This window comes from Drosophila busckii, chromosome 2L (genome assembly GCF_011750605.1).
Source record: "Drosophila busckii strain San Diego stock center, stock number 13000-0081.31 chromosome 2L, ASM1175060v1, whole genome shotgun sequence".
Classification (NCBI taxonomy): Eukaryota; Metazoa; Arthropoda; class Insecta; order Diptera; family Drosophilidae; genus Drosophila; species Drosophila busckii.
In genome coordinates this window covers 4,676,057-4,698,086 of record NC_046604.1, presented here as the reverse complement: position 1 = coordinate 4,698,086, position 22,030 = coordinate 4,676,057, and the positions used below count along the sequence as shown (strand labels likewise).

General features: G+C 39.4%; 2 protein-coding genes across 2 annotated transcripts; one reads left to right on the top strand and one right to left on the bottom strand.

The window, feature by feature from the left end:
* The first annotated feature begins 645 nt into the window (after positions 1–645).
* On the top strand, positions 646–1,124 carry LOC117134899 (spore wall protein 1-like). The gene has a single exon (XM_033294286.1). It carries the CDS (start codon positions 671–673, stop codon positions 1,013–1,015), a length of 345 nt encoding a protein of 114 aa, XP_033150177.1. The 5' UTR covers positions 646–670; the 3' UTR covers positions 1,016–1,124.
* Positions 1,125–5,529: 4,405 nt separating this feature from the next.
* On the bottom strand, positions 5,530–21,063 carry LOC108596470 (mucin-5AC; the record flags this gene model as incomplete). The annotated part of the gene is made up of 8 exons (XM_033294013.1): positions 20,833–21,063; positions 16,468–16,640; positions 16,066–16,432; positions 15,839–15,997; positions 13,989–14,647; positions 12,334–12,437; positions 5,785–7,224; positions 5,530–5,720 (listed from the first exon to the last, which is right to left on the bottom strand). Coding segments are annotated over exons 1-8 (3,312 nt in total), but the record flags the coding sequence as incomplete, so codon positions are not given.
* Between the last annotated feature and the right edge of the window lie 967 nt (positions 21,064–22,030).

The following is a 22,030-nucleotide window of genomic DNA, read 5'->3' as shown; positions in this document are numbered from 1 at the left end:
GTTTTGTCGATTCAGAAAAATCTGACGTCGGATTATTAAATATTCAATAATTTAAATGTAAATAAATGCAAAGCTGGCAAATGTTTTTTATTTGAATATATCAATGCTCATATAACCATATATGCGTTAAAATGACGGAAGGGCTTGCATGCATAAATATACATTAATTATAATGTTTTTATTACAAACAAAAACGGCTCGTGTAACGGCTTAAACATTAAACCAAAATGTGTCAATCATTGTATGATAGAATATTTGTCTAGCTTTGCAATTACACGTTGGTTAACACTTCATAAGAGACAGAGAAAGAGAGTGTGCGAGAGAGAGAGAGAGAGAGAGAGAGAGAGTGGGCTTGTGTGTGGGAGAAAAGGTTTAAGCCAGTTAGCGCACTTTCCTCTTAAAGCTGTGTGGATTAAATCAATTTGACTACCAGTTTTTGTGGTTTTGGATAATGCCAAGCTTTAACTTAGCTCATCAGTGTTTTGTCTAATTCCTGATTATTATTTATACGCATCTATATGCTAATTGCTGGCGTCGAGTATCGTTTTGGCTATTTATTTATTGTCTTTTTTGTTGGAATTGGATTCGCCTTAGGTTTGGCGACTATAAAAGCTCAGCCCCAAGCCGCTTGATCATTGAGTCTGTTCAGCAACTTTATACATTCAACATCATGAAGGTCGTAATCGTTCTCTGCATCCTGGCTGTGGCAGCAGCTGCACCACAATTCGGTGGCGGTGGCGGTAACGCAAATGCACAGGCTGGCGCACAATCTTCTGCTCAAGGAGCTGGAAACAATTTTGGAAACAGACGTGGCGGCGGCGGCCTCGGCGGTTTCGGTGGTGGCAGCAGCAGCAGCTCTAGCGCAAGCTCATCTTCAAGCTCCAGCTCAGGAGGACGTGGTGGTGTTGCTGAGGCCAACGCTCAATCTTCTTCCCAAACCACTGGCAATGGAGTGGCTAGTGGTAGTGCTAATGCTGGTGCAAATTCCCAAGCTGGAGGCCGCTTGCGCGGTTAAGTCCAAGTTCGTCGAGATTTTAGTCAATCGCTTGCGATGGTTCCCGTTAGAGTTTTAATTTTGGATAACTTATAAATTTAAAAAGAAATAAATGTTTTTGAATAGTTTACATATATTTTGTCTTAACTAAACATTTCAGTTGCTGATTGAATTAGCAAATGTGTGTGAATTTTCGCAACTGAAGATTTCTGTTCGGGGGACTTCACAGCCAGAGATCAGGGGCGTTCAAACAATGATTTCATTTGCCTAACATATATTCCAAGCTAAGCCGTTAATAAACGATAACAGACAAAAGAAGATTTGCGTTCTTAGCAATTGCAAACACAAAATCATGTTGTGTTTATTTTGATTTTTATCAAAACAGGTTCCTGATCATTTTGCTTGGTTTAATAAATTGAAAGTTTTGTTTTGTCTACAGCTTCCAGCCACAATTACACTGTGCAACAAAATACATAATTTTTTTTAAATATTATATAGTTAATTTAAATATTTATTGCCATGGGTCTGCATGAAATTTGCCTGAATCTTGTTGTGAAAGTTGTTATACTTTTTGCTTTGAAATCTAAATGTTTATTATGGTGTTTAACGTGCCTATTAATTAGTTGTTCTATTAATGCAAATCTCATAAACGAATCTAAACAATAAATTTGGGCATTATGTAAACAGGTTTGGACACCACGTCTGTTTGCCCAGCTATGCAAATGATGTTTGTGTTCGATTTTGTGTTTTGTTTTCGATATTTGCTTTAGCTTAAACAAATTAATATTCTGCTAACTAAGCATTAGTCAGTTGGCCTGATGTATCTTCAATGCAGAATACATATTGTTTTACATTTCTAAAAGCTTTTAAAGTGTTTCGAAAGTTTGCACCACTTTTATTTTATCATCACTAGACATAACAGTAAACTTTTTTAATTATACAAAAAGGAATCGTTGTTGATGAATTGAGTGTACTCTTAACTTTCTTTATATCTGAATTTTGCATATGCTGACTTGCGTAAGTTTTAAAATTTAGTAAACTGCGTAAGAGAAATGATTCCTTTATTTACATATTTTAATATACAATTATATTTGTTGCAGTTCCTCAAACAAGATTGACTGACATTTCAATAAATAGTAATATTTATTAGTTGTAAGCTGTGCATTTGTTGCTAAGTTTTATTAATTGTTTTTATTGTTTAAGTTTATTACCGTGCCAGCTGCTGATGCAGACTATAATCTGGCTTCTGGTGGGATATTCTTGGAACCAGTCCTGCGGCCAGCAGAGCGAGTCTCATCTACTGCAGGATCTGCCCGAACTGACAACAGGGAGAATAGAAAAGACGGCGCGTGTCACTTTTAGAGTGCTCCAAGTATATATTATCATTAATATATTCATGAGAAGCAAAATAAAATGTTTCCTAAAGTCTTATTTTGCATAAGCAAAACATAATTGAAGCATTTTAGGTAGATATTGAGCACTCGTAAAAGAAAAACCCAAAAATATTTATATTTGGTAGACCAACAAATTTTACTGTTCAGAAACAATTTTTTTGCATTATATATTCTTTGCTCTTAATTATTACAACATTTTATTGATTTCATTGCTGTACGTGGCTCCAGTTTATCCATGTCTTCTAATTTTCCATCAGCGACTATTATTTGGGGACTGGTGGAATATTCTTGGGACCAGTCCTTCGGCCAGCAGAACGAATATCATCTATAGCAGGATCTGCCCGAACCGACAGCAGGGCGAATAGAAGAAACACAAACAGCGCAAAGAACTTCATTTTGGGAATGATTTTAGTCCAAATATCAACGTGCCTTTTATACTACTCCAAGTACATATATATGTATATGTATATATATATGTATAATAAAAAAAAATGGTTTTTCAAAATTTATTTTGCATAAGCAAAACATAATTGATGCATATTTTAGATGTTTAGACAGAATTATAATTATTTCATTATTGCGTTTCTTCTTCGAGCATAGCGTGTTAGAGATTAGAGTCATCTAATCGAAAAGATATATGAAAGATATAAAAGCACAGTGCAAACTCGCAAAAGAAAAGGTTTAATATTAGTAGAGGCAAAAAACATTTTTTTATATTTGGAAACGCTAAGCTGCTTTTTTAACTTTTTATTGGTTCATCGATATGCGTGGCTCCAATTCAAGTCTTCTACTATTTGAGGCTGAGCTGACAGGACGGCAAATAGAAGAAACAGAAACAGCACAAAGAACTTCATATTGAGAATGATGCTAATGCAATAATATTGCCAGATTTATACTTTCCAAGATGCATTAGATAAGATACATTAACTTTTATTTTTGTATACACAACAATCAATATAAACGCTGATTACTGATAACGTGTAATATTTGTATTTTAATTTTATATTTAATTAACAATTAATGAACTTTTACATTTCAGAAGGCATTTTTGAACAATTCTTGACTACCGTCGTCTATCCATGTCTTCTACCATTGGAGCCCGCCGATGCCGAGGCATTTGCTGAGGCGGATGCCCTGCCATTTCCTTGAGCCGAGGCACTGGCGTTAGCATTGGCATTAGCGCCACCACCTCTAGGTCCGCCTCCGCCATAGCGTTGACGAATTGGTGTTGCCTGCACCGCCACCAGAGCAAGCAACAAAAAAGTGAATAGCACAATGAACTTCATAGTTGAGAATTAGAATGGTTTTCATTGGAAATTGTCGTCTGCTTTTATACTTATTGCTGAGTTCAGACTTTCGTCATCTTACAACAGGTTCTAGGTTCAATTAATGCACAAGTGTTTTTTAGGTGATTTTTTTAATGTAATATATACAACTGCAAGACGCATTAAAGAGAATCAATCAATCATATGCAGCTATTTGTATTGCAATTAAAAACTGGTTGTCAGTCAAAGTCGAGCTTACAATAAAATACAATAAATGCGTAACATACTTTTAGGGGAAACAATATTATTAGTGATTTGAAAGCTCTGTTTTCAATCAATTCATCTGTTCAATCACAACAAAATAGTAAAGCTAAAAGCTAAAATATCTACGCTGTCTGAACAGACATTAGTTAATAGCGAATTGTTGCTGTTTGGAGTGTAATCCTCTATTTTAGACTGTTCCCAGTCTAAAGTGTCAATTTAATCTTTGAATAAAGCTTGGCGTACGATTGTAGATTAAGCTTTTATTTGCAGTATATACAATTTATGACTAATGCATACATTTTGCATATCGTATGCAATTGCACAGCGCGTGGCTAAGTTACGTTTATTAATGGAAAAATTCCCCGTTTCTAGCTAAACCTTCATAAGCTCGTTTACTCAATCCGAATTTAACATGCATTTTAGCGCCTCTCGTCAAGTTCACAGCGATGGCAATTAGTATATAGCACAACACTTGAAAACTTAAAACGTGCTTATCAATATTAAGCAATGAATGAGCCACAGCCATATGCTAAGTGCTCTATAAAAATAACTGAGCATTCGGCATTTGTCGCCAAACCAGATCGGTAGCTTCGTTTGCATGGGCCAGACCCATGATTAATAAATACATGACAATGCCAGCAGCTGTCCGAATGTCTGCGCATGCCGGAACATAACCAAAAGCCCAAAAAATTGTATGACAAAGTCTTTGGCTAATGCCGGTTTCAAAAGCAGGTGGGCAGACTCCATGCGGGCTCAGCTCCAGCTCCATCCACAGCGCTCTCATCGAAACTGATTTGTGGCTTGGGGCGCTGCAAAGTGAATCATGCACTCAAATGCTTGTGAAATTTATTGTAAAAGCATTAGAATATACTAAAGACATATTTGCCAAGGCGTTTTCTTTTCAATTGGCAGCAAACTAGTTAGTTGACTAGTATTTTTTCAATTTGTAGGTTCATTGGATTACTTTAAGTATTTCGTAAACTGGTTGCCAATCCCCAATGGCAATATATAACTTATTTTACATAATTTGTTTTTCTGACTAGCTCTAGCTTAGGCTTCCATATTACGACACACACACACACACACATGTGTGTATGGTATCTTTGTTTTATGGTTGCATAGTTAAAACCATTTATTAAAATACCAATAGCTAAAGTTCGCTTGTGTAAAAGTAAACAGACTTGGGGTGTATGGTAATTCATGTTTTATTTATAAATTATAAAATCGTTTCACTTTTATTTTCATTCATTTCGTTTGCCCATGCACACAAACTATTTTTGCACAATAATTTGTCGCCTCGCGTTTCGTTATATTTTTTGATTTTATCACAATGCTAAGAATTTGAAATACGCTCAAATGAAAAACTAACATTTATTTCTTTTTCGATGTGTTTTGTTTAAGTATTAAGTTGTCGCTGTTAATTTTTATGGCAAGCTGACCTTGACTAGGTCATATTTGGTAATTTGAGCATGTGGCTGAAGCTCAAGAGCGGTTCGTGCGCACCACCGATGAATAACCATAAAGCACCTCCACGCCATCCGAATTGAAGATGCGCTCAATGCGCGGCGCTCTCGTTGCTCGAGTTGCAATTGGAATTGTTGTTGGTATAGCAGTTGTTGTTGTTGTAGTTGGTGTTGAGCTTGTTTGTAAGACATAATGTGGATGCTGTTTCAGTAGCTATCGTTGTTTCAGACAGGCTTAGCTCTGTTGTTGTAGTTGTTGGTGAAGTTGTTGTAGTTGTTGGTGTAGTTGTTGGTGAGCTTGTTGTAGACATTTCTGTGGTGCTGCTGCTTGTTTCAGTAGCTCATCGTTGTTGTTTCAGAAATAATTTCAATAGTTGTTGGCATACTCGGTGGTGCGGTGGTACTAGCGGCGGTTGTTGTGGCTGGCATGCTGGTGGTGCTTATATATTCTACGATTGTCATGGGGCTAAGTGTGGTTTGATAATCTGCTAATAGATGAGGCATGCTAGTGGTGCTTGCTTCACTTGTAGTGGTTTCAGCTGTGGTTGTGAAGTAAACTTCGGTGGTGCTGCTGCTACTACTTGTGATAGGAGAACTTTCGGTGGTTTCAGGCGCATTTGTTGTGGTTTGAGGAGCACTTGTGGTGGTTGCCGGCGCATTTGTTGTGGTTTGAGGAGCACTTGTGGTGGTTGCCGGCGCATTTGTTGTGGTTTGAGGAGCACTTTCGGTGGTTTCAGGCGGACTTGTGGTGGTTTCAGCCACATTTGTTGTATTGACTGCGATCTCCGTGTTGCTGGTGGCATCAAGCTGCGTCTGTTGGGGCGTTGCATCTGTGCTTTGTGGCTCAATGTTGGTGTCCACAGCTAGCAAAGGCAGCTCAGTGTCGCCCTCAATGCTGGCCACAAGCTCATCCCGCTCGTTGTCATTGTACATTGAAGCCTTGGCCAGCTGACGTTCCATTTCTAGCATCAAATCTTTCAACTCTGTTGGCTCTGGCGTTGTCTCCGCCACAGCAGCAGCAGCAGCAGCAGCAGCCTCAGTTGTAGTCTCTGCCAGCGCAGGCGCAGTGCTGGCCATAGTTCTGGCTACAGAAATTTCAGGCATGGCCATATCTGTGGTGGCTATAAGCTGCTCCTCGTAGGGCATTTCAAAGGTGTTCGTATCGTGCTGCGACGCCAGCTGCGAAATGTGTGTGGACTGCTCCTCACCATTGGCAGCTTGTGGCTCGAAGGTGTTGTAGTAGTTGCCCAGATTGGTCAAGGGCGAAGCAGTTTCCTCCAAGGGCGACATGTAGGTGGTTGTCTCTAACTCTGGCTGCTGCTGCATTGCGGCCATGTCCATATCCATGTCTTGCAAGCTATTAACGCTATACAGCTTGGCCTCAGCATAGCGTTGAGTGGTTATCACACTCGCTGGCGTAGTTGTTATCACACTTTTGCTTTGCTCTGCTGTCTCGTTGAGTGTGGCAAGTGGCAAGCTCAGCTGCTGCTGCTGCTGCCGCTCGGCGCGTTCCTTGGCCAGCTGCTGCAGCACTGACTCGGGCAGCGGCTCCTCGGTGCTGCTGAACTGATTCTCTTGCAGCCCCGTAAATGGCTCAACGCCATCTTCAGTGGTTAGTATCACATCTGCATCGATTTCAACTGTAAACGTTTCCGATTCCACAGTGCCCATAGAGCTGCTCGCCGCCTCCTCATCCAGCACTGCAGCTGCTGTTGTCGTGGTGGGCTTAACAGCAGCGCTGAAGGCTTGTGCTGTTAGCAGCAGCAGCAGCAACAGCAGCAGCGGCAGCGACGTTGCTGCGTTCATTGGCATGCGCGGCATTTTGGTTTGGAATGCGAGGGCAACTGTGACAATGAATTAGGTTTATAAGCAACAACAACAAGAAACAAGTCGCGACACGTTCACTTTGGCTTGGCTGGCCTTTTGTTTATATCAACAGCAAGTTGCTCCTGTTTCACGCTCTCTCTCTCTCTCTCTCTCTCTGTATCTGTCTCGCTGTTTCTCTCAACTGGTTAACTGACAGCTTCCGCTCTGTTTCTTGTAGCGCGCTCTGTTGTGACTAGTTATGTTTACGGCGAGGAACTAAACCGTTTGCAGCTTCAACTTGCGCTTATAAAACAACCGAGACAACAACAACAACAACAAACATATTTGCAGTGTTTATCGAAACGGTTACGGGTTTTGGCAACTCAACTCTCAGTGTGTCTGCGTTGCCAGCTGTGAATTTGATCAGATTTGCTCAAGGGCTTAGCTGATTTCTTGGCTTGTTTGTAACGGATTGAATTTCCTGAAAGCCGAGACATTCAAGAAAGCAAACAATATTGGAAATCTTTACACAATTTTAAAATGCCTTGAGACTTTAGGCATATTCTGAAATATTTAATTGCGTTGACTTAGAAAGTTTATCATTCATTTAAAAATGTCTTTAAATGAAGCTCTTGACTCTTGTGGCAGCTAAGCTAAAAGTCAAATTTCAATTAGTTATGAAATATTTTTGGCAACAATCTGAATCTTTGCTTAAAGTGCGAAGAAGTTCATAAGCATTATTTTAGCTTTCGACTATAATCAGTTGAGAGTAAAAGTAAATTATTACAATTGAGTATTTAAAAATTAATTCAGCTAAGCATTTCCTAAAAAAGTAAGTAATTGCAAATACTTGGAGCAGACCAATTTCCGAATAAGATAAGATTAAGTTGATAAACAAGATAATAATCCATCATTTTTAATTATATACCCGCAAATTTTGCAAAGAGTATCAAATAATTCGCCTTGGCGCAATGAGTTGTAAATTTTTTAAACGCTCTGATTGAACTTGATTGAATTTCAATCGTTTTTAGCTGTAAGTAGTTGACGAAGTGTGTGGCTGCACACTTGGCCCACTTTATAAGCGAGCCAAAAGCATTTTTTAATAGCCGCGTTTCCCGTTCAATTTCACTTTCAGCATAAATATTTGGCACCTGCTCATCGATTACCTGAACATAAACCGGCTTTTTAAATGGTAAGTTCGCTCAACTTACTCATCGCTGTCGCTGTCGGTTACTCAATGCCTGCTCAAGTGCACTTACATATATTCGCATCGTCGATTTAATAGGCTAGCCTTAAGGCCAGCAGCTTTAAAGCTAATTGTATATAAATATTTTATAGAAACTTTCGCTTGCTTGCTGCAAATTCTCAGCTCTAAACTATAGAAAGAGAGAGAGAGAGAGAACACAAATTACATTTCCGCTTCAGAAGCAATTTGCCAATGAGGCGAACGTAAATCGTTAAGCAATAAACTGTGCCACGCCCATGGGCGACACTTCAAAGCAACGCCTATTGGCATATTGACTTCTTCGAAATTACAATTTGTGCGAAAAGCAAATTTGCATACGAAATGCCTATGCCTGGTCTAATGATTTTCTAAAGCATTAAAACTTAAACCGAACTCTCAATCCTCCGCAGTCTCCGCAATCGACAATTGCACACTTCAAAATGCCATTTCATGAAAATGTAAATGTAAATGAAAACGAAAATGAGAATGAAAATTCAGTGCCGCAGGCAAGAGCGAAAGAAAACAAAATTTGTATTTAAATTACATTTGGCTTGGATGAAATTGCCAAATGCCTTGTGCTTGGGCTGCTAATGAGCTGAAGTTGAAGCTATGCGCAGTGGCGCACGCTGCGTATGATTAATAATTTGTTTACACTTAATGGCGGCTGCCTGCCTGCCTGTCGTCGTAGCCATTTTTTTCCTGGGTAAACAATTCATCATTGCCAACAATGGCTGGCAAAATTTTTGGCATGAATATTTTAAATTATGCGCAAAAGTATCCTTGATAGCATCCGGGCCGGGCGACGTTGACTGCGCTGCAGTTTAACAAACTAATTTGCTTGCCAAAGTCCTTTGGACATTTTAGAAGTCATATTTATGTTGGCCGCCTGCCAAGTGCCCATTTATGAGTGAGTATCCTGCCAGCCGGCACTGCTGCTGCTGCTGCTGCTGCTCAATTTAAGTGAGTGCCCGTCCCCTTGGCGCTGTCTCAACATTTTAATGATGTTATTGAAGTTTTCTTGGTACGTTGACTAAGAGGTGTTGACGGCTTTGCTGTTTACCTGACTGATGGCCAATTTGCTGAGCTACTGCCATTGTTATGCGGCTGCGGCTGCTGCTGAAGTAGTTGCCGGCACTTTACATTAGCATCCTTATTCCTTTTGGCCCCGAACTTTGCTCGTTAGTCTTATCGTGCAAAATCGTAAAACTCAACGAGCCAAACAGCCAAAGTTCAACTGTTTCGACGGCGGTTCGACGGTTCGGTGGCTCATTGTGTAAATCATAACGCATAATGTGCACTGACCACGCCCACACACACGCACGCCCACTGACCACAAACATTTCCCACACAGCTGAACTTTTGCGTTTTTGTTGCAAATTTTGCGCTGAGCTCAACACAAAAAAGCACCAGCAATCGAAAGTGCTCACTGCCCTTCCCCCCTCCCCCCTCTCTTTCACTCTCTCCCGCCTGCAATAGTTTGCGTTTGCTACATTATTATTATAGCCATACTTTGGTCTGTTATTGTTGTTTTAGTTGTTATTATTAGCTTTGGCCATAAGCGCAGCATTTTCTATTTCTGTTGAGTTGACAGAATTATTTTTTTTTGGCTTTCGGTTTGCCGCGCTCAATAATATTTATGTTGTTGCTAAACTTTTAGTGGCAACTGTGTTTTTGGTCAATTTTGCGTTTAGATAACAGCTAATTACTAGCCAAAGTTTCTGCGCTTCACGCTTCAAGCGAAATTTCTATTTTACAAATATGTGAATTTTGAATCGACAAGCTTAAGCTCTTTAAAATTCTTTATCAGATTTAAGTTTTAGCCAAACCATTTATTAAAGGCTAAACTTGTTTTTAGGCTTAACGATAAGAGCTTATTTTTAAGCTTGTCAATGGACAAAATTTATGGCTTATAAATATTTAAAAGCTACGAAATCGATTTGCTTAAAATTAAAACAAAGCAAACAGTTGCACTTGACTGATTGTAACAAGAGCACTTGGCAAATCAGCTTAATTCATTGAAAAACAATTGGCCTGACCATGACCAGGGCTACATTGTTTATTTGAAGTGCACTTTTGGGTTACGGCGAAATGTTGCCCAAAACAACTTGAAACTTGCAACTGTTTCTAAAATTGCAATTCACTTGCCACTTGTAAAAGTTCTGCTCGACTCCAACAAAAGTCAACAACAATACAAGCAACAACAACAACAACAGCAACAAAAGAGCGAAAGAGAGCGGGAATTATTGTTTAAAATATATATTGTGCTATAGTCTTTGTTGTGTAATTGAATCAGCAGCAATGCGCTGGCTGCTTGAGCTGCTGATATACATGGATATATATTAATGTAAATATATATGCGGCGTTGATTAAAATGCCATTTACAGTTAACGTATAGCCAATTGTTAAGCGCATCAGGGCGATCAAAGTATTTACAGCAGCTTACCATAAAGTAAAAATGAATTTACAACAACAAAAATTCTGCTGCTGCTGCTGCTGCTACTGATATTAAAGTAGTTAATTACAATTCGCTATGTGGCAGACATAAGAGCAGCGTGCATGCCACTAATGACAAGAGCTCAGCGCAGCTGCCACACAGCAGTGGCAGGGCATTATATATAAGTATATGCCTAACTAAATCAACAACAAGCCAGGCCGGGACAGGCCAGGACAGGCTAGGCCAGTAGAAGAACTTTAACTAGCAAAGGACTCGCAACAGCAAGCAACACTAATTGACTTTAATTATTTTGTTGTACTTAATGCCTTGTTTACACAGCAGCGATAGCGAAAGAGCAAAGAGAGAGATAAAGAGAGAGAGAGAGGGCAGAGCTGGCAACGCGTTAGTTAGGCGAGCTGTGCGACAAGATGGCGTCATGGGCGTGGCAGCAGCCAATCGAAGTCACTTGTGTAGAATTTGCTGACTACAAAAGTTAGTTAGAGACTATACGCGAGTGTGTGTGCGTGTGCGTGTGTGTGTGGGTGGCTAGCTCAAACTATAATTAAACTTGAATTTGTGTCAGTTGTGCGTACTGCAACGGCGCCTGTCCTTTGCTTGTTTGTTATCCTTGCAGTTGTCATGCAACCAAAGTAAAGACAAACAACAAGACAACAGACCAACATGTACATATATCCATCTGACAAATTTAAGCTCTTAAGTTGCAACAATTTAATAAACATTTAGCTGCATTAAATGTTTTTTGATTAGCTATATGTCATTTAGTTTAATGCCTTGCTATTTATTATAGAAGTGAAAACGATTTTTGTTACTTACCTTTAATTTAAGCCAACTTAAAAGACGAAACAATTCAGTTGACAGTTTCTTATGGTTTTCTCTCTCTGTCGTCTCATCCTCAGCATCTCATCATAGCTTTCATAGCCTTAATCCGTTCACAAATTAATCGCGCAGTTCAATTAATAAAGCTTTACATTTTGTTCACAGTTTTTTACATTTATTTTGCATAACAGAAATCAACAATAAAAGTTAAAAACTCATTTTTATTTTATTCCCTTATTATGTTGATTTTTTCTATAAAAACTTAAACATTATTTTAAAAGATTTTCATACCGACTTCAATTGAAGTTTTTGCTATCAACAATAAATTCTTTCATTATTTATATTTGCCTCAAACGCTTCGCTTTAGATCTCTGTTTTTAATATACCCAACATACAATTCGCGAAATTTGTTCTTCAGCTTTGCTCAACGGAAACAATTTGTGGCGCATTGCAAGTTGCACTGTTTAGTTGTCAACATCAACATGAAGTCAACATTTTTCATATCGTAGCGACTGCTGCTGCTGCTGCAGTTTGTTTGCTCAGCCCGCAGTTGAATCTGCAGCCGCAATTTAACTTTATTCAAGCCACAAACGCGCTGCTATTTGTCTCGAGTGTTTATTTAGCAACAGTGCGTGCCGCAAGTTTGCTTACCTGTGCCGTTGGACTCGCTTGCCTTTTGCCACATTTCTGTGCCAGTGTCAATAGTGCAACGCGAAATGAAGGCAATCAATTTGCCAAGCGGCTTAAGCTGCTCGCTGAAATGCACAATGCCGTGAATGAGGATGATGAGGGCCATCCAAATATCTGGATACAAGGACTGACGACAGCAGAAGGTTTTTCTTACGAAAACGAGCTGCAATTTAAGTTGCAATTAAGCAGCGCAAGATTTTGAGTTAAGCCCAACTTGCGGCTGTTCCGCAAATCGCTTGCAATATCTGTTGCATACTTTTGCCTGGGCTTTAAGAAAATGTTACTCTTGTATAAATTCGAAAGCTGTGTGCCACAAAGTATATAACGACATGAACGGGTAAAAATAAGTTTACCAATCAGATTATAAATCTAAATATATAGTAGGTACTACAACGTTAAATATATTATTAACACTTGGCAAAAACAAAAAGGCTTATGAACTCTGTTTTTAATTTTGTTGATGTGAGCCTCCTAAAGATGAAAATGAATTCAAAAAAATTTTGAATAATATTTATAATATATATTTTTAACTAGTTTTTGAAACGCTTTAAATTTTGACCATAGAATTATTAATTTCATTCATTTTAACATGTCGAGCTTCCAGTAAATGTGGATCTCCAAGCAGGAATACGACGAGCCCGACACATCCAATGTAAACCGCAAGTGCTTCTAAGCTATTCCATTCGCAGCTAGGACTAAGTGAAGTGTTACCAGCAATGGTAGATATAGCAGCAGTCCAACAACATTGCTAAGGCCTCAGCTGGAGCGAAAGTAAATCACATCATCATCATCTTCGTCGTCGTCAAGTTGTGTTCTATCATTAATTTAATTTATTTCTCATGATAATATAAAATACATATTGCAATGATAGTTAAGCAGGCCTCAGCTTGCGCTCAATTAAATTTTATATTGCAACATTAGTATAAAAACTAATATGCGGAAAGTGGCAAAAAATAACTTTTATATCAAAAGTAACTGTCGGAAATTTGCATATTGAGCTACAAGAATTACTTTTCGCAATGGTTATTGCAATTTATGAAAATAAATGATACTCTGAGGTAAAGCTACCTTTAGTTAAAATGTAAAGCGGAATAAAAAACAGATCCATTCCTTAGCCTTAATTTTACTAAGTTCAAAAATATATTCAAGCTTACACTTAACTCGAGCAGTTGAGACTTTTCAATAATCCAATCCTATATAGCACTGCAAAAGCTAAAGGACCCAATAAATATGTAACATAAATTTGCTTACATCAACATCAACAAAGTAACAAACTTGTCAGTTAACTTAAAATATATATATATTTATTAAACATACGTAAACATTACAAGTTATTCATAAATTTGTACATAAACATAAATAAATGGAAATTGTTGAAAGCATTGCCCCATACAAAACAGTTAGTTTATAGTAAACACATGTGAACATGTTGCAGATACGACGAGTGTAGTTTGCGTTAAAGTTGGGCTCGAGTGTTGCGAAAATGTAATTTTTTCTTCGAATGGTTGCTGGCGTGCCTGAGTTCGAAGTTGTTGTTGTCGTTGTTTAAAAAAAATTGTCATCACAGTCAAAAATGGAATTACACAAGATGAGAACTTGCAGGTTGGACAAGTCACGCGGCGGTTATTTCAGCAATGGTTGCCGCTGTGGTTGTGGTTTCAACAGCAGCAGCAGCAGCCAGCTCTGCCTCTGTTTGCGTCTCATCTGTTGTGGTGGCCGTAGCTTGTGTGGTTGTTGTTGTTGTTAGTAAGCCCTGCTCGTGTGGTAAATGCACATTGGGGGGCAAAGCTGAGCTGCGCAGAGCCTGCATTTGCATTTGTTGCTGCAACTGCTGCTGCCGCTGCAGCTGCATAGCCAGATAGCTGGCCAGATTGGCTGTAAGCTTGGCACGATGATTCTCAACGCGTCTGATATTGCGCACGAGGCGATTGTAGACCAGCGGCTTGACATCGATGGCCCAAAGGAAATCCAAATGATTGAAACGCTCCATTGGCACCAGATACTTGTCGATAACATTGGGCAGCTCGCGCGCCAGTCTATCGACGCCCGTGGTGGACACCAGCAGATCGTTGACCGAGTAGTAAAGCGCCACGGGCACCTTCACCCGCGACAAGTCGTAATCCGGCGGCGTCATGCGATTGTATTCGAGTTGATTTCTCAAATAGCCGCGATCGAATTTGCGAAAGTGTCCCGACTTCATTAGCTGACCAAAGTGCTCCAGCTGCTTAATCGAAGCGCCCGACGGGGTGTGGCTAAGCATTACAGGCAGCATAGTCTGCAGTTCAGAAAAATACGCATTAAAATATATTAAATATTTAAAGACACACGCTGCATTAACTTAATAATCAACCATACGCACTGTTGCCCCCCAGACTTGCACTCTCAGCCCTCTAAGCTAATAACCGTCAACTGCTGTTGCCACTGCCACAGTCGCTGTCGCTGTCGCTGCTGTTGGTTCATATTAGGTCAGCAGTGAGCCTAATTTGCATGCATTGTCGCTTGCTGTTGGGCGCTGTCGCCTCTGCCGGTTAATTATGCTCATTTGCCTGCTCCCTAAGCCGATAACAAGCAATGACATTATAGATAATAGCCCCTACACCTGCTGCTCTGTGTGTTGAGCATGTAATTTAAGCTGCAACGACAGGCATAACTTGCAAATGTGCGGTCTGTTGTCTGCCGACGGGCAAACAATGCACTGACTCTTTGCATTAATTGACAATAATTGGAAATGCAAATCGATTAACTCGCTGTTTATGGATTAACAAAGTGTGAAATTGAGAAAGTGCGGGATTCAGTTGAAGCAGATCAATAGACTCTTGAGCAGCTGTAAGTTGTAATTACGTATACGCTGCGTATTTGCAGCTGACTGTGGATAACTTAGCTGATTAGTCCCATAACTGAGGCTCGAACTTAATTAAAGATTGTAAAGTTATTTAACTTATCTTATTATTGCGTATACGCAGTGTGCATAGGACTCGTTGTTGTGTTAAGCTAAGAGTTGAATTTCAATGAAGATTGCAAATATTGTCAACTTATAGAAATACAAATAAATCAAAAAGCTCACTGTGTAATTATTAAGTATACGCAGTAAACTGAGCGACAGGGTAAGTTAATAAATGCAAATTTGTTAGCAAATGAGTAAAAGAAATAAATACATAAAGTTCTCTAACTAATTATTGCGTATACGCACTGTGTTAAAACTTGCAGCTTACAGCCAAATATTTGCAATTGAATTAAATAAATAAATTTGCTAGCTAATTATTGCGCATACGCATTGGTGCACCGCATAAACATTTCAATTGGCAAACTATCATTAACTTTGCGCACATGCACTACTAAATTTGCTAACTTAATTGAGTGCCAACTTCATTTAGACGCTTAACTCAATTGATTTCACACACACACACACACTCAAACACAATGAGAATGAGCCTAGCAATTGGCCACAAACATGCCGTTGCCATACCTTGTTGAGCTGCTCCGAATTGTAGCCAGCAACCAGGAATAGAATATTCGAGCAGACATCCTGCGTCATGGCATTGTCGTGGCAGACAACCTGGCTGTGGTCCACCAGGAATTTAGTGTTTGGCATAAATTCCGTGATGCGCAACATACGCGTCGCTGCCTGCGAACACAAACGAAACGAAACGAAAATGAAATGTTCTGTGTGTTTTGGCTAAATGCAGCACTGACCGTTAGAAAATCGAGGAAAAGCACCAGCGTGCGAAAGAGCGGACTCTTCATGTCGTGTATATAGGCAATGGGCGCCAGCGCATGCATCGATGTGATTTTTTGCGAATACGCGGGCTGCTCGGAGCAGAGCACCCAGAAGATGGCCGTGCCCTGGGAGTGGCCAATGTAGTGCAGCTGCTCATAGCCGGTTTTGCTTAAAATATAGTCGATGTTCGCAGGCAGATCGTACTTGCCCATTTCATGGAAAGTGAAGTCCCAGAACTCCTGATAGTCGCTGTTGAGACTCGTGTGATTTTTCGAATAGCGATTGCCACGCGAGTTGCCCATCCAGACGTCATAGCCCAGATCAGACAGCATATAGCCTAATATATTATAACATTAATTTATTATAGCATGAGCAGTCCCGACTTGGGACCCATCAGCACCCACGTGGCCGAGGTATCCAGTATCCCATGCATTAGCAGCACTGGCTGCGCGCCCTTCTTTGGTATGCGATGCATTTCGAGTATATAACCGTCCTTGGTTACCACCGTATGCGTCTCTGATGGATAACCGTATTTGCGTATTAATTTCGGCTGCCAGTCAGCAAAACCGACAAATAAAAATCAAGAGAGTAAAAGAGTTGCAAATGAAAAAAACTTTCATTAGAATGGCAGAAGTGCAAATCATGACAGTGTGAAATTGAGTTGCCAGCCCTTGCACAAGACACACCCACACACACATATTTTTTGCCTGTGCGAAATATTGCAAACCCGTTGAGGTGAGAGGAACCAACGACACGACTCTGGCTTTACCACAGCAATTTGGGGCTAATGAATTTTAATTTGTGGCATCAACAAGTTAAACAAGCTGCTGCAGACGTTGCGGTGCAGCAAGCTAAGTAAGTAAATTGTTAAGCTACAGCAGTGAGCGTAGATAACAATTTGTGCTCAGATTTATTTCATAATTGACTTGAACACTTTATTAACTTTGGCCTGAACTTTCATCTATTAAATGAAATTGAAATTTTATGTCACATTTTTTAATTGCTGCTTTTTTATTTATTTTTTATCACCTGCATGAAATTCAAATTATTTTTATGATATACAAAATTATGAGCTCGCCGGCTCGGCGGCGGCTCGTAAAGAATTTCTAGGCAGGCTAGTCACGTATATATTACGCATACGCAGTGTGCGTTGCTAGTTTATGCTGCTTTTTCCGCACTTGCTGCCTCGTTCGTAGGTTCGTTGTGATGTGCGCTTGATAAGCTTGCCAGCGTTATATAAGCGCCTTAAAAGGGGGTGCCGAAATAATTGTTGTTGGCTTATTTAACAATAGCAACACGCGATTACACAAATTCAAAAGCAAAAAGCACCAGGAGCAGCAGTTAACAAACATGCATAAAGCTGTTTGGCATTTTAATTAACCTTGGCAGTCAGCAGCTACCAACAGCAGCAGCAGCTTGGCCAAGTCTTATTTTAATAAGCACAAGTACTGTGTGTGGGGAGTAAACAATTGCAATGGCCAACTTACTTTGCCGGCTGGTTGGCCAACATGAGGAAGTGGTACGTACGCCTGCAATGTTTACTTGATACTATATAGACATATATTTTATTAATTTCAGTTTCAGTTGTTCAGTTGTTCAGTTGCTTTGTTTTGTTTTGATGATTTTTGGCCAATTTCCTTACTCGCTTTGTTATGCAATTTTCTTTGTGCTCTTTTGCCCAAAGTTTTCCCACTTAATATTCTATGCGTACATATTTCAACAGCTGTCAGCTCGTGTTTTTCTTGCCCAAATAGCCGCTTGACACACAGTTGCGACGGCGCTGGCGCTGGCTTAACGAAATGGCACAGACAATATTTGCCTAAGCGCCTCAGCAGCAGCAGCAGCTGCAGCAGCAGGAGGCGGCCAGCTGCCAACTGCTTCTTCTTCTACCCCTCTTACCACTTACTGCTTGCTGCATTGTGAAATTTTACTAGGTGTTGCAATTGCAAGCAAAGTGCAAACGTTTTGCGCAATCAAAAACTCGCAGCCAACTCATTTTATTTTGTATTTCCTTTGCCTGATTTAGATTAAAATTTAATAAAATTTGGTTATATAAGTAAAATCAATTTATTTGCGCTGCTGAAAATTGCGCTGCGCTAGGAAATATTTATAGAACGCGTTTCATGTAGAATATTTGCAATTATTTAGCTCGCCTGCAAAACAAAACTTTTTTCTGCAAGCTGCCAATGCTAAAATTCAAACTAATATTTATGCTGGCAAATATAAAATAAATATACTATGTAGAGCTGTGTAAATAAATCAAAAAGCAAGCGCCATAAATTGCCAAAAATTTAATTAAATTAAATTAAATATTACACATTTGTTTTGCATGACAAGCTGCAAATTATTTTTCAGCTTTGCTTTAGTTTATGATTTAGTTTTAGTTACCGTTGTGCTAACTGCAAAAAGTTTTATTAGCACCTTCAACCAAAATTCACATGCACACAGCTTCGCATCATGACCCACTAAATGCATGTGAGTGTGTGTGTGTGTGTGTGTGTGTGTGTGTGCGTGGTTTGTGTCTCGGCTAATCGATTGTGTGTGTGTATTTTGCTTTGTTTGCACTTTTGTTGTAATTTCAATGCAAATTTAGCCACTGCCGTCGCTTTTGTTGTTGTTTAATGTCAACGCTTGTTTGATTTCGATTGTGCTGTGTATTGTTTTTATGGGCCGCTCATTAGCATAAAACACTTTTGTTGTTATTCGATTGGTTTGCTACAAGGAAAGCCAAACAACCACTTTTGGTTTTCATCAGCTGCCGCCGTCTCAGAGATTTTGTAACTGACCTTGATATTGACTTGTGTACTTCGAACAGTGCTGCGCATAAATATGCGCATATATATGCTAACTTTTTATTGAGTCTGACATCAATTTAATGACATCAAAACGCAAAGGTTAATCACATTTGAACTCCAAAGCGAGCCAAATCGATCTGCTTGAGGAATTGGCACACGAATCGAAGACGAATCAGCGGCTTAAAGCAAAAGCTATAACTATTAATCCAAGCCAAGCTTCAATGCCACTAACTCTTAGTTCTGCTGTAGCACAGTTTGACGAATTAAATTGTATTAATTATTTTTTTATATAGCTGCCATTAACTTAAGTATAATTAAGCTTTCAACTGTTATTAACACTTTCAGAATTAAATATTAAATGATTGCGCACTTCGCACTGCTCCTAGGCTAATTTCATCGACCTTTTGCTCAGTCATTTGTCAAGCTGACTCTGGACTATGTAATCACAGCCCGATGACAACAATTGACAAATCTTTTGTTGCATGCAAAAATTATACAAAAAAAACAATGCGGAAGCGCTTTGAATTCAAATTAGAGCGCCAAAACAAAGAGCGGACCAAATATAAACTCAAATCAAATGCCCAAAAGCAAAAGTAAACTTTAAAACAAAATAAAAAAAAATAAAAAAAACTAAACTATTGCAATCGGCTATTTCCTTATTGTTGTTGTTTTGCTTTCTTTGTGCGACAAACAACAAAAGACGCGAAGAGAGCTCAACAAAGAGGGGATTCGAAAATTGCCAACAGCAGCGGCTTGGGTGGGGGGAGGGCTGCATGCAAAACGAGGGCTGCTAACCCATATTTCAAAGTCAGTCAGCCAGTCGACAGGTTAGCCTAATTGCATGTTGATTATTTCGTCTGTTGTGTGTGTGTCTGTTAGTTGACAATTCCAATTTGTTACTGCTGTCATTAAAGGTGTCTCTCTGTCTCTGTCTCTTGCTCGCATTTATCTCTCCCTTTTGGCCACGCTTATGCAATTGGCAACGTGCAGAAATTGTTGAAGAGTTATATATTTTTTATATTTTCTACGCACACGTTTGTCAGCCTAGCCCATGACTTTGCATAAGCCAAACAGTTACTGCTTAGCTTTTATTTAAGCCTCACGTAATACGCATAATTCACATTACGTTATTACGTTATGGCTTTGCCTTTGCTATGAAACTTCTGCTTCTTCTGCTGTTTGTTAATTTGTCAATTGAGTTTATTGGCTTTGGCTATTAACAAGTGTTTAGCTGCACCTCCTCAGCCAGTAGTGTGGTAATTCTCAATGTTTGTTTGCTCTTTAATATTTGACTGCCAAAATTATTGTGTGTTGTGTGTGTGATATTTTCAATGTTTTCCATTTTTCATTGCATTGCTGTTGTGACCTTTGCTATTAGCTGCTGGTATATGCATTTGCAATAATTATATGAACGTAAATTAAATTTTAATAGGCATGAATAAACGCAGCTAAGGCCAATAGTTGACTAGTCTAGTTCTCAAGCATATTCATTTTGTTGGAAGAATTTATGGCATTTGTAGTTTTCTTTTGCTTTGCTTCAAGTCTAATAAGTTCTCATAAATTTGTAGAAACTGCGCTGAAAGTCACTGAACTGCAATAGCTTAAAATACAAGTAAAAAGATTGTACAGAAACTTTCTTTTAACAAAAGTCAGGCAACAAAATGTGTAAATTTATTTAACATAGAAAGAAAAAAATACACAGCACTGTGTGGAACTAAAATCATAAAAAACTTCAAAGCGCACAGTAGAAAAAACTGAAACGGTAAGCAACAGCAACAGCAACAACAACGTTAACAACAATAACAGCTTAAAACTGTAATAATAACAAATGTCAATGCTAACAACTTTGGCTTGCATTGTTTGGTCAACCGCAGCAAGCGTAGCATGAATGAATATTCCACAAGTTTGTTTTGGGTCAACTTATGGGCAACTTGGGGCAACACTTACCGTTATCAGTGAGGCATCTTCAAGCACATCGGACTTGAGATTGCGTCCGCCGCCAGCCAAATTGGCATTGCTGGACAATAGGACGCTATTGAGCAGATTCTTAAAGCTCAGCGAACTGTAGCTAAAGGGCGACAATATGGTGAAGGCGTCGACGCTGCCGCAGACCAGCAATGCCACCAGGCAGTGCAGCAGCAGCGCTAAGCGATAGTTTGAAAACATTTTTTATATCACTAATAGACAACACACACAGAACAGCTTTCTACTATATATTGAATTATCTGATTGAGCCACAACTTGACTTGCCAGGCATCTGCGCCTTCGCTCGACTTGAGATTTGCGATTGCTTTCAATCGCTTATGACGTTCGCTGTCTTGGCACACACGCGCACGCGTTTTCTACGCTCGTAGCCACTTTAACAACTGCCAACCACTCTGTTGAAGCTTCGTCACTCAACTGATCTCGGCTGTGCTTGAGCGCAGGGCTCTAAGCTAGCGGCCGTTCGGCTTGAGTTGCATCCAAACTGCAGTCAAACCTGTTGCAGCCGCTTCGTTGCTCAGCTGATCTCGCCTGTGCTGAAGCCAAGCAAGCGGCTGTTCGGCTTGAGTTGCATCGAACTTGTTGCCAACCTGCCGTCAATCTTGTTGCAGCCGCTTCGTTGCTCAGCTGATCGGCTCGAGCTTCGGCTCGAACTTCTTGCCAGCCTGCAGTTCAACTTGCTGCAGTCACACAGGTAATAGATGCTAATGATGAATCAAAAATATTGCCGTTTTTATTAATAATTAAAACTAATATAAACTGGAGAGTCATCAGCAGATCCTTGAAGCATTCCACGCCCTGGGGATCAAATTTGAACCCATTTATAGACTATATAACTGCTAGAGGTAAATAAGTTATTATTAATACAAGCTGCAAGAGCACTCTCGACCAACTATTTCGTATATTATGGGCAATATTAAATCAAGTGAACCTGCTCTCATTTCTGAACTAACCTACAGCGGAGGCTAAGATATTTCTTTAATTGCTTAAAAAGTTTTATATAAACCCACCTAATTAACTAAGCTTATCAAATAGTATAAATAAACTAAAAACTTAATTATTATTTAGTAGTTAAGTCAGATCTTAAAGTCATTTTTATAGTTTACTCAGTTATTTGATTGTAATTTGAATCGACCGTTTCTTTCTGCTTCAACGCTTGGCT